The following is a 15,566-nucleotide window of genomic DNA, read 5'->3' as shown; positions in this document are numbered from 1 at the left end:
TTTAACTCTTTATTCTTTTTATCTTCACTTTGATATTCAGCTCATCAATATTGATAAAGAAGTTGAATAATATTAGGAAATATAATGGCATTACAGTGACTTTTTGATCCCAAAGTCTTACACATACTTGTTATCATTGTACCAGAAAGTAAAGGAATTGAATTCTTCAGTTCTTTCTTCTTACTAGCTGATCCTTGGCATTCATCTCAGGTCTCAACAGAATGATGTAGCATTTAGGGAAAAAGATACAGCCCAGTAATCCAGCACTAGAAGCTAAAATGGAGAAGATCTCCACAGCCAACAAGGCTTTTCCCGTGGAGCTCAGGTAAGTTGGAACAAATAGCACCCAAACACTGCAAAATACCAGCATGCTAAAGGTAATGAATTTGGCTTCATTGAAGCTGTCCGGTAATCTGCGAGCACAGAAGGCCACAAAGAAGCTGGCAAGAGCCAGGAAGCCCATGTAGCCTAGGACACAGGAGAACATGACCGTAGAGCCTTCGTTACATTCATTGATGATGGCCTCGGTCACAGAATGCATGTTCAACTGTGGGAATGGAGGGAAAGATCCTAGCCAGATGGCACAAAGGCCAACTTGGATGAGAGAGAAGAAAAGGACAATGGAGGTTGCCATCCTTCTTCCCACCCACTTCTTCATGTTGGAGTCTGGCCTGGTGGCCATGAAGGCTACAACCACAGTGAGGGTTTTGGCCAAGATGCAAGAAACAGCCACAGAGAAGATGATGCCAAAGGTTGATTGTCGGAGAAGGCAGGTGACTTCACTGGGTTGACCAATGAACAGGAGAGGACACAGGAAGCAGAAGTGGAGGGAGATAAGGAGAATGTAGGTGAGGTCCCGGTTGTTGGCTTTGACCAGAGGGGTATCTCTGTGCTTAAGAAATATTCCTAATATGAGAGCAGTGATCACCGACAATGAAACAGAAATAGAGGCCAAAGTATACCCTAGAAGTTCCTTGTAAGAAAGGAATGTTACAACTTTGTGGATGCAGACATCTTTTCCTTTGTTTGGGTATTCGTCTTCTGGACATTTGAAGCATTTTTCCATATCTTTAAGACAGATGGACAGAAAGGAAGGAAGGAAGAAAGGAAGAAAGAATTCAGGTCAATTTGTGTATAGCACTTTGTCTCCCAAGCAGAGTTGGTGTAACATCCTGTATGTTTATGTGTACATGTACCTATATGTGTGTATCTATATGTGTATGTGTGTGTGTGTGTGTATATATATATATAGATAGATAGATAGATAGATAGATAGATAGATAGATAGATAGTAAGGTAAAGGTTCCGCTCGCACATATATGCTAGTTGTTCCTGACTCTCTAGGAGGCAGTGCTCATCTCCGTTTCAAAGCTGAAGAACCAGTGCTGTCCGAAGACATCTTCGTGGTCATGTGGCCAGCATGACTAAATGCCAAAGGGGCATGGAATGCTCTTTCCATCCCACCAAAGGTAGTCCCTATTTTTCTACTTGCATTTTTTACATGCTTTTGAACTGCTAGGTTGGCAGAAGCTGGGACAAGTAATGGGAGCTCACCCTGTTACATGGCACTCGGGATTCCAACTGCTGAACTGCCAACCTTTTGATTGACAAGCTGAGTGTCTTAGTCACTGAGCCACCACATCTCTTGTATATATGTGTGTGTGTGTGTGTGCGCGCGCGCGCGTGCCTGTCTGACTGTCTGTCTCTCTCTGTCTCTCTGTCTCTCTCTCTCTGTATCAATTTGACCTCATGAGTATGACATTCAGCAAGAAACCATTGTGATAATTGTGAGTTCTACTCCCACCTGAGATGGAAAGTCAGCTGGATGACCTTCACTCAGAGCCACCAAAAATAACATGGACTGCTTTGGATTTCACATAAGTAGAAGTTCCAAAGGTGCTTTTTCAAGGGGCAACTGGACGTTCTGTTTTTTCTTTGAAGACACTTTGCTTCTCATCCAAGAAGCTTCTTCAGCTCTTCTTCAGCTTCTTGAATGAAAAGTGAAACACTTTGGATGAGAAGCGAGGCCATGTGATGAGGTGAGCTCCTGTTCTTGCCCCATCCTCTGCCAACCTAGCAGTTCAAAAGCATTCAAATGTGAGCAAATAAATAAGTACCACGTTGGTGGGAAAGTAACAGAACTCCTTGACATCATGCTGCCTATGTACTCAAGAGACATCAGTTTCAGAGTTCTGGTTAGTTAACTGATGCAGCTGCTTATATTACTGCTTTAAGATAAAAAACAAGAGACTGTTATAGCAATGGATACTGTACCTGTTTTGTTTGAAATCTCCCCTTCAGGGCAAGGAACACAGTCATAGCAACAAAATTTTTCCTCTTCCTTTTTCTTCTTGTGTTTTCCAGGATGGCACTGTTCATTACACACTGAAAGGGGACAGACCTAATACAAGTAGGAAAAAAACACTGGAATGAGAATGATACATCCAGGTATTTCTATGTACAGGTGGTCCTTGACTTACAGCAGTTCATTTAGTGGCCATTCAGAGTTTATAGCAGGGTTGAAAAAAGTGACTTACGGCTGTTTTTCACACTTACAACCTTTGCAGAATCCCTGCGATCATGTGATCAAAACCCAGATCCTTGGCAATTGATTCATATTTATGAGAATTTGGGGAGGGGGTGTTCCCATCTGTTCTAGACAAACTTCTTTTGTCTGGTTTAGGTGATACTTTTCCTTTATTTCCTTAATGACTTTGTTATTTGTCCCAAGTTTGCGTGTCCATAAGGCAACTGGATTTTGCTTTTCCCTGAAGACATATTGATCCTCATCCAAGAAGCTTCTTGAGATCTTCAGTTAGAATTGAAAACATTTCTTGGATGAGAAGCAAAACATCTGCCTTTTGAAAAAGCACCTTTGGGACAACCAAATTCTGGATGACCGTGAATCTCCGTAAAGACTTAATAACTTCTTATCTATCTCCTGAAGGAATCTTTTAGACAACATTCATGCCTACCCATGCCTGCTTCATCTTTAGGTATGGCAGCTTCAGCCTAGCCTCACAAACTGTAGCGTTTCACTTTACAACCTTAAGAAAAAAATGTTATAAATTCAGTCACACAACTCAACAGCTGCTTTGCTTAACAGTGGAAAATCTGGTACCAAATATGGTCATAAGTCAAGAGCTATCTGTATACATAAATAATATTTCCAGAAAAAATGGCTGCCAGTACTATGGGCAAGAATCTAGGTCCCAAGTCTATAAGATAAACAAAGCATCACATATTGCATTTATACTTTAATTGAGGTAGAAATCAGATTTAGAGAGGATTCTGCCGATTCTAATAAAAACAGAAAGGTTGAGGTTTCCCAAGAAAGACAGTAAGAGTGACTGATGTTCAGCCTTATGGCATATTTGGTCTGACTGCCAAGGTTCTGTAGTAAAGATTATACAGTCCTATTATTTATTTTTCAGAGTATAAGATGCACTTCCCCCCCCCCCCAAAAATGAAAATTTGAGTGTGTTTTATATTCCGAATGTAGCTTTTTCGAAGTTTTTTTTCAGCCGTAATGAGGCACTAGCAAGTGAAGTGATCTTCCGTGTTTTGCCTGCTTTTCTCATTGCTGCTCCCTCCAATAATCAGCTGTGTTTTACAAGCTTTTTTTCAGCCCTAATGAGGTGGTAGCGAGTGAAGCGATCTTCTGTGTTTTGCCTGCTTTTCTCATTCCTTCTCTCTCCAATGATCTGCTGTGCTTTAGAAGCTGTTTTTTTATCCCCAACCAGGGGATAAAAAGCAAGCATGCACACTCAAAACCAGCGAACTAATGTGCTGGAGCTGACCAGACTAAGGATGCTAGCCAGAAGAATACCTGATAGGTAGAATTCCTATTTTCCTCCCCAAAAACTAAGAAGTGTCTTATATTCTAGTGCAGTGATGACTAACATTTTTGCCATCGCGTGCCAGGAGAGGGGGGGACAGGGGAGGGTCACGCGTGCACATGTCCACGCGCATGTGTACGCAACCCCCTCCCCCCCGCTCCTGGCACATGATGGCCTGGTAGGCCCGTTTTTCTTTCTTACCTTATCCCAGATCCTCTCTGTGTATCTGGGAATGGCAAAAACAGCCTTTCCCACTCCCTTGGAGGCCCTATGGAGGCTGAAAAAGCCCATTTCCCAACTCCCAGTGGGACAGGAAGTGACATTTCTTGCTGTCCCCAGCCTCCAGAACCTCTCTAGGAGTCTCTAGGAGCCTCTCTAGGAGTCTCTGGAGGCTGGGGACAGGAAAAACCGTCACTTCCTGTCCCACCGGGAGTGGGGAAATGGGCCCTTTGAGCCTCCGTAGGGCCTCCAAGGAAGTGGGAAAGGCTGTTTTCGCCATTTCCAGATACACAGAGAGGATCTGGAGCCAGGTAAGGAAAAAAAAAACCTGGCCTTCCCCACCCCCCCCCAGGTCCTCCAGAGGCAGGAAACAGCCCGTTTCCCTACTTCTGGTGAGCCCAGAAGGCCCGAAAATCAGCTGGCCGGTGCACGCATGCGCCCCAGGTCTCAGCTGACGTGCCCACTAATATGGCTCCACGTGCCACCTGTGGCACGCGTGCCATAGGTTCGCCATCACGGTTCTAGTGCATCTTATACTCTGAAAAATATGGTAATTTGTAAAAGCCATTGAGAAACCAAAATTGGGAACTGGAGAAAAGAGAAAGTACAGGCAAGGAAGCAAGTGGAATGATATGGAGAAGTGAAGGAACACTTGCCTGAGGTCCTTCAAACATGGCAATGTTACCTATGCTAAATCCAGACCTGATTTGATGTGAAATCAATGTCAGTGATCCAACTGGAGAACATGGGCTCTCTCAAGAAGCCACAAGAATACATACCTGATTGAAAGCTCTAGGCCACAAAATCATATTGTCACTGATGACAAATTCATCTTCTTGGGGTCCATTTGGATCAATCCATCCAATTTTTACCCTCTCAAAGGACCTGTTTGGAAAAATGACCATGTGCACAATGTCAAATCCACCTCTCATTTCCTTTTGCTCATTGAAGGACACTGTCTCACCAGCAGAATTGTTGAAAGAAACCCTTTGAAGGTAGGGATGGAGCTAAAGGAAAGCCAAGAGGAAAAAAAAGAAAAGCTTACAACATTTAGAAGAAAGAAAACAAAACGGATGAATATTCATTAGATTTCATTTCTGCTTGCAGTTATGGTGACATAGTTCTACTTCCCTAATTCTAGTCATTAATTCTGATCAAGGAATATTATGACCTCACAGACTTCAAATGAGTCTCATGCTAATTTCTTCTCCATCACTTATTTAGAATAGAATAGAATAGAATAGAATAGAATAGAATAGAATAGAATAGAATAGAATAGAATAGAATAGAATAGAATAGGAGGCGAAGAGAGGCGAAGAGAGGAGAAGGGAAGGGAAGGGAAGGGAAGGGAAGGGAAGGGAAGGGAAGAGAAGAGAAGAGAAGAGAAGAGAAGAGAAGAGAAGAGAAGAGAAGAGAAGAGAAGAGAAGAGAAGAGAATTCTTTATTGGCCAAGTGTGATTGAATACACAAGGAATTTGTCTTTGGTGCATATGCTTCAAATGAGCCTCAGGCTAAATTCTTCTCTATCTCTTACCTGGAATGGAATGGAATGGAATGGAATGGAATGGAATGGAATGGAATAGAATAGAATAGAATAGAATAGAATAGAATAGAATAGAATAGAATAGAATAGAATAGAATAGAATAGAATAGAATAGAATTCTTTATTGGCCAAGTGTGATTGGACACACAAAGAATTTGTCTTTGGTGGATATGCCCTCAGTGTACAAAAAGAAAAAATAAAATATATTCGTCAAGAATCATAAGATACAACACTTAGTGATAGTCATAGGATACTAATAAGTAATCAAATCATACTAGGAAACAATAAAAACAATATAAGTTGTAAAGATACAAACAACATGGATATAGCTATAAGTGGGAAGAAATAGGTCCTAGTAAGGATGAGGAGAAGAAGAATAGTCATACAGTCCTAGTAGTTAATTTGACAGTATTGTGGGAATTAGTTGTTTAGCAGAGTGATGGCATTCGGGAAAAAGCTGTCCTTCTGCCTTTTTGTTCTGGTGTGCATTATATTTGGCAGGGGAAAAAATCAAGAATCAAAATACAGTCACTGCAAGATAGTAGAGAAAGAGGAGGATTTGGACTCCCAGATTGGGAAATTTACTATACAGCAACATCACTTATATGGATCAAAGACTAGATGGGATTACGAAACAAAAGAATTTTAACATTAGAGGGATACGATTTAGAGAGAGGGTGGCATTCTTTTTTATGGGAGGGAAAAAATAGACAACATAACTATTTTCAGCGACATCTAATCAGACAGGCACTACTACAAACAGGGAAAGGGATAGAAAAGAATCACTATGATAAAATTCCAGAATGGTTATTCACAATGGAGGCACAAATTTACCCAAATGCATTAAACATTGACAAAACGAAAAGATATAAAGATTTGTTAAATAGTCAAGGGGAATTGAAAACAAGGCAGCAATTAAAAGAACAAGGTACAGACATTGATTGGTAGCCTTACATGCAAATAAAATCTAGATATAAGACAGATTTGATACACTATGGATTCCAAAGAGAAGTACATGAATTAGATAAAATCATCCAAAACAAAAGAATTTTAACATTAGAGGGATACGATTTACAGAGAGGGTGGCATTCCTTTTTATCGGAGGGAAAAAATAACTATTTTCTTTTTTTCTTCTTTTTTTGTAAAGTTTTTTTTATTTTTTAAAACATACAAACAAACATACGATGCATCTTTTCTGACCAGAATATTTTAAATTTGTACAGATTTTTGTTCATTTTTAACACAATTTTATATATTCAATTTTTCTCATATCTTTTATTTTCTCTAAATTTAAAAAAAAACCAATATTACCCTTCATCTTTATGTTTCATGCTAGTATAATTCCTTTTTTCTTTTCCCTCCTTAAAATTTGAACCCCTAAATTTAAATTCACAGAACATAATACAATCCCCAATTATTTCCTTAAGTTCTCTTATTCTACTCACCAATAATTCTTTTATTAACTATTCCAAATAATACATTTCAACAGTTAAATATATTCAATAAAGAAAAAAATAAATTAAATATCAATCTTACTTCAATACCCCTATATTTAAATTCATATAACATAATACAATTCCCAATTATTTTCTTGAATTCTCTTATTCCAATCTCAGATAGTTTTTTCTTTACTAATTATTCCGAATAGTACATTTTGACATTTTTATCAAGACCAATTAAATATATCTAAGTAATTCATAATCCAATATCATTTCAACTTTCTTTTCTTATTTAGTTAAGTTCCAAAGATATAATTAAAAATATTCCATTTGGTACAGTACCCTTCATTAATTCTTTAAAGATACAGTTCATTTCTTCATATTAACTTAAATGGTTTATTATTTACCATTCTATTACTTCAATTATTTATACATTTGTCTCTTATACTCCAGACATCATAGTTTCACTAATTAGTTAAAGAATCAATTTAATATCAATCTTACTCCAATGTCCCTAATTTAAAATTCAAATAATATAATACAATTCCCAATTATTTTCTTAAATTCTCTTATTCCAATCTCAAATAGTTTTTTTCTTTAGTAACTATTCCAAATAATACACTTCAACCTTTTTATAACATTTTATAAAGACCAGTTAAATATATCTAATTAATCCATAATCCAATACCCTAGTAGTCATTTCCTTTACCCCATATTTCTCTTCCATTTCTTTCTCCCTTCCCATCCTTATATTTTATTTTATTTTTCTTTCCCCTTCTTCTTTTTTGTATTTTAAAATCCTGAACTCTCTTTTCCCTTTTTCTTATCTTTCCACTGTTAGTCCCAATGTAATAATTTTGTTTTTTAAAATCATAAACTCTTTTATTTTGCTGTATCTTTCCCGTTATTTTCCATCCCTTTCCCCTTTTTCTTATTTTGTCACTGATAATCCCAGTGTAATCATTTAAGTTTTTTATATATTCCTTCTAGTCCACCCTCTTTTCTTTTTTTGTTTCTTTCCCCTTTTTCTATTTTTTCCATTGTTAAGCCCCATGTAATTTTTAAAGTTCTCCTTTTTATTATTGCTACCCAAACAATGATTTAATTTTCCATAATCAGTCTCCTTGTCTTTGTCTTCTTCTTTATTATCAGTCTCTTTTTCTTGCTTCTTATTCTTTTTTTTTTCAGCTTCAGTATATCCTAAGTCAATTTTCTGATCATCAAGTTTCAATTTTCCATGCATCATTTTAGTCATTTCCCTTATTTTCAGTTTTCAGTGATAAATATATTGTTATCATCATTTCCTTCAGTTCCTGCACCGTTTTATTCTTTTTAAGTTGATATTGTTCCAATTGAAGTTATGTTATAGTCCTCTTTTTTCTCTTTTCTATTTCTCTTTTCTAATTTAAAATTCAGTCCAAATATACACAGTCCAAATTGCGCATTGCATTCCAGTTTAGTTTCAATTTAAAGTCATTAACCAGTCCTTCTATTACAATTTTTTCTTTACTCTTTTAATCTTCCTCTCTTTAAAGTTTCCAAATTAAAAATAATCTTTTCGGGTTCTTAATTCTTCTGATTTTTTTTTTAAATTCTCCAATTACTTAAATCCAAAACAAACTTCTAGTTGGATTTTATCACTTTATAATATCCGCCTTAATCTTCTTCAGTCCTTCACGCCTATTATCTGCTATTATAGCTCCAGGACTTTACAGTTATTTTAAAAGTCTTTTTTTCTTTCTTTCTGCCTATGAGTTAAATATCACTCACCCAGCTTCAATATTCTGTTCAATTCTACACTCCTGCCCATTGCTTAATCTGGTTGCCCCAGTTTACTGGTGGTCGTAATGGCCACCGCCCTCCGCTGCAAAGTCAGAGAGAAAAACCCCCGACCTCTGAGGAACTTGCCTGTTCCTCTTGGTCTTCTGAGGTGCTTCTCTTTCTTCTCTGTCCCTGCAGGACAAATCTGGTCCAAAGACCCCTCTGCAGCGGTTCATCAACCCGGGATTTCACGGGGCTCATCAGAGCCCGCTAATCCCCAACTGTCTCACCGCAATGCTTCTAGTCGAATCACAACATAATTATTTTCAACGACATTTAATCAGAGAGCCACTACTACAAGCATGGCAAGGGATAAAAAAAAGAATCACTATGATAAAATTCCAGAATGGTTATCCTTAATGGAGGCACAAATTTATCCAAATGCATTAGACATTGACAAAATGAAAAGATATAAAGATTTGTTAAATAGTCAAGGGGAATTGAAAACAAGGCAGGAATTAAAAGAACAGGGTACAAACATTGGTGGCCTTACATGCAAATAAAATCTAGATATAAGACAGATTTGATACAATATGGATTCCAAAGAAAAATACATGAATTAGATAAAATCCTCCAAGGCACAGAAGATAAATTGATAAAAAAAAATTATAACTATCTATTAAGGTACAAATTGGAAGAGAAAGGTAGTTAAGGAAAATATGATAATTTGGGCAAAAAAATTTGGATATAACATTGAATTGGATAAATGGAACAAAAATTAAAAACTGACAATGTCTGTATCCTATAAAGAAAACATGTACAAAAGATTGGCAAAGATGTTTCCCAATACTTTATCAACATGCTGGAAATGCAAACAGCAAAAGGGAACATATTACCATATGTGGCAGTCCTGTCATAAAGCAAAACAATATTGGAGTAAAATCAGATCACAATTAGAAAAAATAATCAGACAACATATAGAGATGAGACCAGAAATATTTTTACTAGGAATACTCCCAGGGTCATATGAAAAAGAAATACAATATTTAATTATTCATATTATCACAGCAGCAAAAATAATCTACACCCAGAATTGGAAAAACAGTAATGTACCAACCGAAGATAATTTGATCAGAAAAGTTTTGGAATGTGCAGAAATAGATAAATTTACAAAGGAGATACAAGAAAAAGAGGAAACAGAATATTATGTAGTGTGGGAGAAATAGTATGAATGGGTGGAGGAGAGAGATAAAAGGCAAGGAAAAATTAAATAATGGTTGAAATAGGAGTAGAAGTACAATAACAAATATGAGGAAACAAAAACTGTAGAAATGAAACTGTGTACATGGGTATTTATATGTATATATGTAAATAAATTAATTAATATTAGAAGAATATGTACAAAAGATACATTAGAATAAGGGAGAAAAAATGTATGAGTAAGAATTTTTTTACTGATGCAAAACTGTTGAAAAGGAAAAATTGTTAAAGCTTTCTTTTTGTTTTGTTTTTTTAAAATGTTTAATATTTTTTTAAAAAGTGTTCCGTTGTTTTTACAATTACCTGCCAAGGTTGCAGCTCAAAAAGTTCAGCAGTTTGAACCTTCCTGAAGGATCTCAGATGGAGCTGAGAGGACAACATGGCATTCAAAGCATGTGCTGCTGCATAAACACCATTATAGATACTGTAGCTATGTACAGTGGTTCCCATCTCAAAGAGAGGCCCAGGGAGGTCCTGTAATCTCTCTTTGCCAGTACACATTTCATTCTTCTCTATTTCCATACCAGGATCTGGAAAAGTACAGTCAAATGCTCGCTCCCAAAACTCCTTCAGGAAGCCCTGACTTTTGGTACTGGATGGTTTTATGCCCTCAAGAAACTTGCTGAACCCCGGAAGTTCTCTTGAGTGAAATGTAAAGGAAATGGCACCCTGGAAAAAATCCAGGTCCCAACTTCTTTGCAAGAAAGGTAATGTGAAATCAATTCTACTTGTCATGACCCATACTTTCATAAATGAATCTTTTAATTTATTTCTGGGGTCTTGTACAAATAGAATTGTCCTCAGCTGGACCAGCGTTATTGATTCTCCATAGAGGAGGAACACCTTGGTTTTGTGATCAGTTAAAGCTACATTGTTATATGAGGTTATTTCCATCATTTCTTCAATGTTATCCAAACGGATGCGCTGTGGGATTTTTTGTCTGTAAGATGTGCAGATGCCATTCTGGAAAAGCAAAGCTTCCAGAGTTTGTAGGAACTTCTGTCCATCGTCATTGTCATGAGTGAAAATCCCGATCCAGGTCCATCCAAAATGTTGAAGCAATTTAAGAATCCCCAAGTACTGTTGGGCTTCGTTGGAGACCATGGAATAGAACAAAGGGACGAGAGTGGAATCAATCTTCCCAGGGACCAGGGCACCATAGGTGAGCTACAAATATAATTACGATTTTTAAAGCCAGCGGACAGCTTCATCTCTGTACGTCTGATTTTTCTACCATTTTTTGAATAACTTATCATTGCATAGAAAACCATGCATTAGTTTGGGAACTGTTTCTAAAGTATTAGTTCATAATGCATTTCCAGCAATATTTTTTGGTCAGATTAACAGAATTGGAAGGGACTTCATAGATCATCTAGTCCAACCCCCTGCTCAAGCAGGAGACCCTACACAATTTCTGACAAATGGCAGTCCAATCTTTTCTTGAAAGTCTGAAGTGATGAAGCTCCCACAACTTCCGAAGGCAACTTCTGTTGAATCTCTCCTTGGTCAGTTTCCATCCATTATTCCTTGTTTGGCCTTCAGGTGCTTTGGAAAATAGCCTGACCCCCTCCTCTCTGGGGCAGCCCCTCAAATATTGGAAGACTGCTATCATGCCTCCCCTGGTCCTTCTCTTCACTAGACCAGCCAGGCCCAGTTCCTGCAACCATTCATCTTACGTTTTAGTCTCCAGTCCCCTAATCATCCTGGTTGCTCTTCTCTGCACTTTTTCTAGAGTCTCAACATCTTTTTTATAGTGTGTTGACCAAACCTGGATGCAGTTAATTAGACTTTCAATTAGCCTTTCCTCCTTTTAGAATCACCAGGAGTTTAATGTGAGAAAAAAATACGTAATTTCCATATTTTATAATGCAAAACCCTTACCTGTGGAATCTTGTAGAGACCAAGGATATCTGCCATGTAAAAAGAGGTATCAGAACCAAGTCCTCCAATGATGGCTATCAGGTTCTTCTGTCTAGTACATTTGTAGTTGAGAAGAAAGCTCCTTGATTTGAAGAGCAGATCCAAAGTGGTCCGATAAGTCATCTTTGCATCATAGTAGCTGTCGTAGATATGGAATCCAAGGGTAACATTAGGCAAGATCTGGGGATCCTCATTGATCTCCTTCACAGTAAAGGCCACGGCAAGGGCATGCTGGTAGAACTTTGTCACCATACTGAAAATAGAAGTGCATTCTTTTCCAAACATGTGCAGAAATCACGCTTCCAATGTTTACAAAGCTACAAAACGTCCTCAGCCAGCATCCTATTCATGTTTGCAAAAACACTCTTTTACTTGATGTTTCTTCTAAACTCAATTACATAAGCCCACCTAGTTTTTAAACTGTGATTTGCAATAAAAAACTTGAGAGATTGGAATCAGTTAAATGCAACACTATAACAAATATTATTATTTTTTTGAATTGAATTTATAATTGTAATTGTATTTTTTTTAAAAAAGAAAAAAAGAAAAAAAAACATTGTTCACCATTCAGAATTACTTGGTAAGAGGGTTTGTTGTACATGTTGAATTAATTGATCAATAAATTTAAAAGTTTAGCATAGAAGCCATTAAAGGGGGAAAAAATGAAGAAGGTATGGAGCACAGGGGCTGCAAGGACAAAAACACAATTGTTATTTTTGCAACGTCAAGTTTATTGCATTATTATAAATGAATGGGGGAAAAAATCCACAGCTCAAATCAACTGGCTATAAAATATGCCAGAAAAAAGGATATATTTAATAGAGTCATGCTTTATTTTATTTTATTTTTTGTATTTTGCAAACAACGTTATTTTGTTTTGATTCAGTGGTACACGACAAATTACTTCTAAAACTAAAATCCTATGGCATTTCTGGACTCCTACATAAATGGATAGCTGCCTTCTTGTCAAACAGACAACAAGTGGTCAAAATAGGAAGCACTGTATCAAATCCTGTACATGTTAATAGCGGTGTTCCCCAAGGCAGTGTTTTAGGTCCAACATTCTTCATACTTTACATAAATGGCCTTTGTGATCATAGTAAAAGCAACTGTGTTCTCTTCGCTGATGATGTTAAACTATTCAACACCACCGACAATGCAACTACCCTTCAAAAAGACCTTGACTATGTATCAGATTGGTCTAAAAAGTGGCAAATCTCAACCAACAAATGCTCTGTCTTGCACATTGGCAAAAATAAAAAATAAAAACATAAAATACAAATTAGATGGACATGACCTTGTAGATGACCCTCACTCTGTCAAGGACCTTGGAGTACTCATTTCTAATGATCTAAGTGCCCGAGCCAACTGTAACAACATTGCCAAAAAGGCATTAAGAGTTGTTAACCTAATCTTGCGTAGTTTCTTCTCTCGTAATGTTGTACTACTAACTAGAGCATACAAAACATTTGCTAGACCAAGTCTAGAATACAGTTCATCTGTCTGGAACCCGCACTGCACATCGGACATAAATACAATCGAGAGAGTCCAGAGATATTTTACGAGAAGAGTCCTCTATTCCTCTAACCGCAATAAAATACCTTATGCCACCAGACTCCAAATTTTGGGCTTAGACAATTTAGAACTACGCCGACTTCAGTCTGACCTAAGCATAGTACATAAAATTATCTGCCACAATGTCCTTCCTGTCAATGACTACTTCAGCTTCCACCACAACAATGCACGAGCAAATAATAGATACAAACTCAAGGTAAACCGTTCCAAACTCGATTGCAGAAAATATGACTTCAGTAACAGAGTGGTCAATGCCTGGAATGGACTACCTGACTCTGTGGTTTCTTCCCCAAACCCCCAAAACTTTAACCTTAAACTGTCTACTGTTGACCTCACCCCATTCCTAAGAGGTCTGTAAGGGGCGTGCATACATGCACCAGCGTGCCTACCGTCCTTGTCCTAACATTTCTTTTTACCTACTCTTTTCATGTATTCAAATTATGTTTATATTTTCACCTGTTATCTTATATATGCTTGACAAATAAACTTATGTTTATGATTATGAAACTAGATATCGTGACTGTTTTCATGAACTGAAAAATAGATACTGTCTGGTTTTATTTTCATTTTTGCTGTTTCTTAGCAATTTACTTTTCTCTGGAATCTTAGGCCAATGCTTCAAAATAAAAGGAATGCTCCTTAAGGATGGATCAATGCACTGGTTACTTAACAGTACAGCTAATACCGAGAAAGCTATTGTAATGAAACAAGCATATGAAATATTATCTCTCACAGACAAAGCTCCTCAGTTCCACCTTTCTTGACTGTCTGGCTAATATTTGCAGGTGTAGTGACCAACATACAAAAACACAAACACAGACACAAACAAACAAAAACATATTCTCTCAAAGGTGCATTTTTTTCTTGCAAAAAAACAACTGGGCTGTTTCTTTATTTGAATCATCATTTTCCAAGATATCAGTGGAGATTCTCAGTCATCCAGATCATAGTTTATATAGTTGTCCAGTTGCTTTTTGAAAAAGCAGCTTTGAGATTCTTCTCCAAGAAGCTTCATCAGTTATAATGATAACCAATGAACATTATGTGTAATATATAACATAACTTATATAACCTATAGCATTATAACTGATGAAGCTTCCTGCATAAGAAGCAAAATGTCTTAGAACATAGAATAATAGAGTTGGAAGGAAACTTGTAAGTCTTCTAGACAAACCTCCTGCTTGAGTAGGAGACCCTACAGTATATCTGTCTGTGGAGATTCTCAGTCATCAGGGTCATGATTGTCCCAACGGTGCTTTTTCAAGAGGCAATTGGACTTTCTGGTTTTTCTTTGAAGACATTTCACTTCTCATCCAAGAAGCTCCTTCAGAGCTTCTTGGATGAGAAGCAAATCATCTTCAAAGAAAGTGAAGAATGTCCAGTTACCTCTTGAAAAAGCACCTTTGGGGGACCGTATATCATTTTAGACATCTGGTTGTCCCGTCTCTTTTTGAAAGCCTTCAGTGATAGTTTTCCATCTACTTCCTCAAATAATAATAATAATAAAAACAACCCACTTGCCTTTTGAAAGAAATTACACCTTTGAGGCAGCTATGACCTGGATTTCTGAGAATCTCCATAGGTAAAAACACTTACTCAGAAAACTCAGCTGAGACCTGTGAAGGCATTTCCTCAAATAGATCTTCACTGAACGCATACAGAAACTGAGAGATCATCCCACCAATGAGGAGGTCAGCTGGCTGGTACCACTCATGAGGAATGGGGATAAGATCACTCTGGTGACATTTCAGACCGGCTATATCTCCCACTAAGTTAAATATCAGAGCCAAAATCACAGATTGTTTCATCGTCTGACAGAAAATCTCAGCTTCCTGCATTTGTACAGTCTAGTCCATTTCAGCTGCCATTTTCATCAGCCCCTGATTGGGACCATTGTCATTTTTGAGGAAAATAGATTGGTTCCCACTTAACAAGGAGATAAATGCAAGTCGATGTGTATCAGCTGAGCCTGCTAACATTCTAAATTCAGATGGATATCAATAGATTAAA

General features: G+C 37.3%; 1 protein-coding gene across 1 annotated transcript; it reads right to left on the bottom strand.

Moving 5' to 3' along the window:
- On the bottom strand, window positions 1-15,513 carry LOC132709831 (vomeronasal type-2 receptor 26-like). Its single transcript, XM_060684828.2, has 6 exons — window positions 15,153-15,513; window positions 11,943-12,234; window positions 10,365-11,228; window positions 4,838-5,065; window positions 2,275-2,401; window positions 1-1,068 (listed from the first exon to the last, which is right to left on the bottom strand). Exons 1-6 carry the CDS (start codon window positions 15,392-15,394, stop codon window positions 167-169), a joined length of 2,655 nt encoding a protein of 884 aa, XP_060540811.2. The 5' UTR covers window positions 15,395-15,513; the 3' UTR covers window positions 1-166.
- Window positions 15,514-15,566: the final 53 nt, after the last annotated feature.

The sequence above is a fragment of the Pantherophis guttatus genome, chromosome 4 (genome assembly GCF_059756535.1).
Source record: "Pantherophis guttatus breed Tessera chromosome 4, ASM5975653v1, whole genome shotgun sequence".
NCBI lineage: Eukaryota > Metazoa > Chordata > Lepidosauria > Squamata > Colubridae > Pantherophis > Pantherophis guttatus.
Note: the sequence above shows the minus strand (reverse complement) of the source record. Positions and strands in the feature narration are given on the sequence as shown.

What these genes read in the sequence shown, in the direction of transcription:
- LOC132709831 (XM_060684828.2), bottom strand. Translation starts at nt 15,394, where the DNA reads ATGCAGGAAGCTGAGATTTTCTGTCAGACGATGAAACAATCTGTGATT. An exon ending in TTGAGCTGCAACCTTGGCAG is followed by an intron (nt 5,066 to 10,364) that starts GTAATTGTAAAA and finishes GCTTTCCTTTAG; the next exon opens with CTCCATCCCTACCTTCAAAG. An exon ending in GGCCTAGAGCTTTCAATCAG is followed by an intron (nt 2,402 to 4,837) that starts GTATGTATTCTT and finishes TACTTGTATTAG; the next exon opens with GTCTGTCCCCTTTCAGTGTG.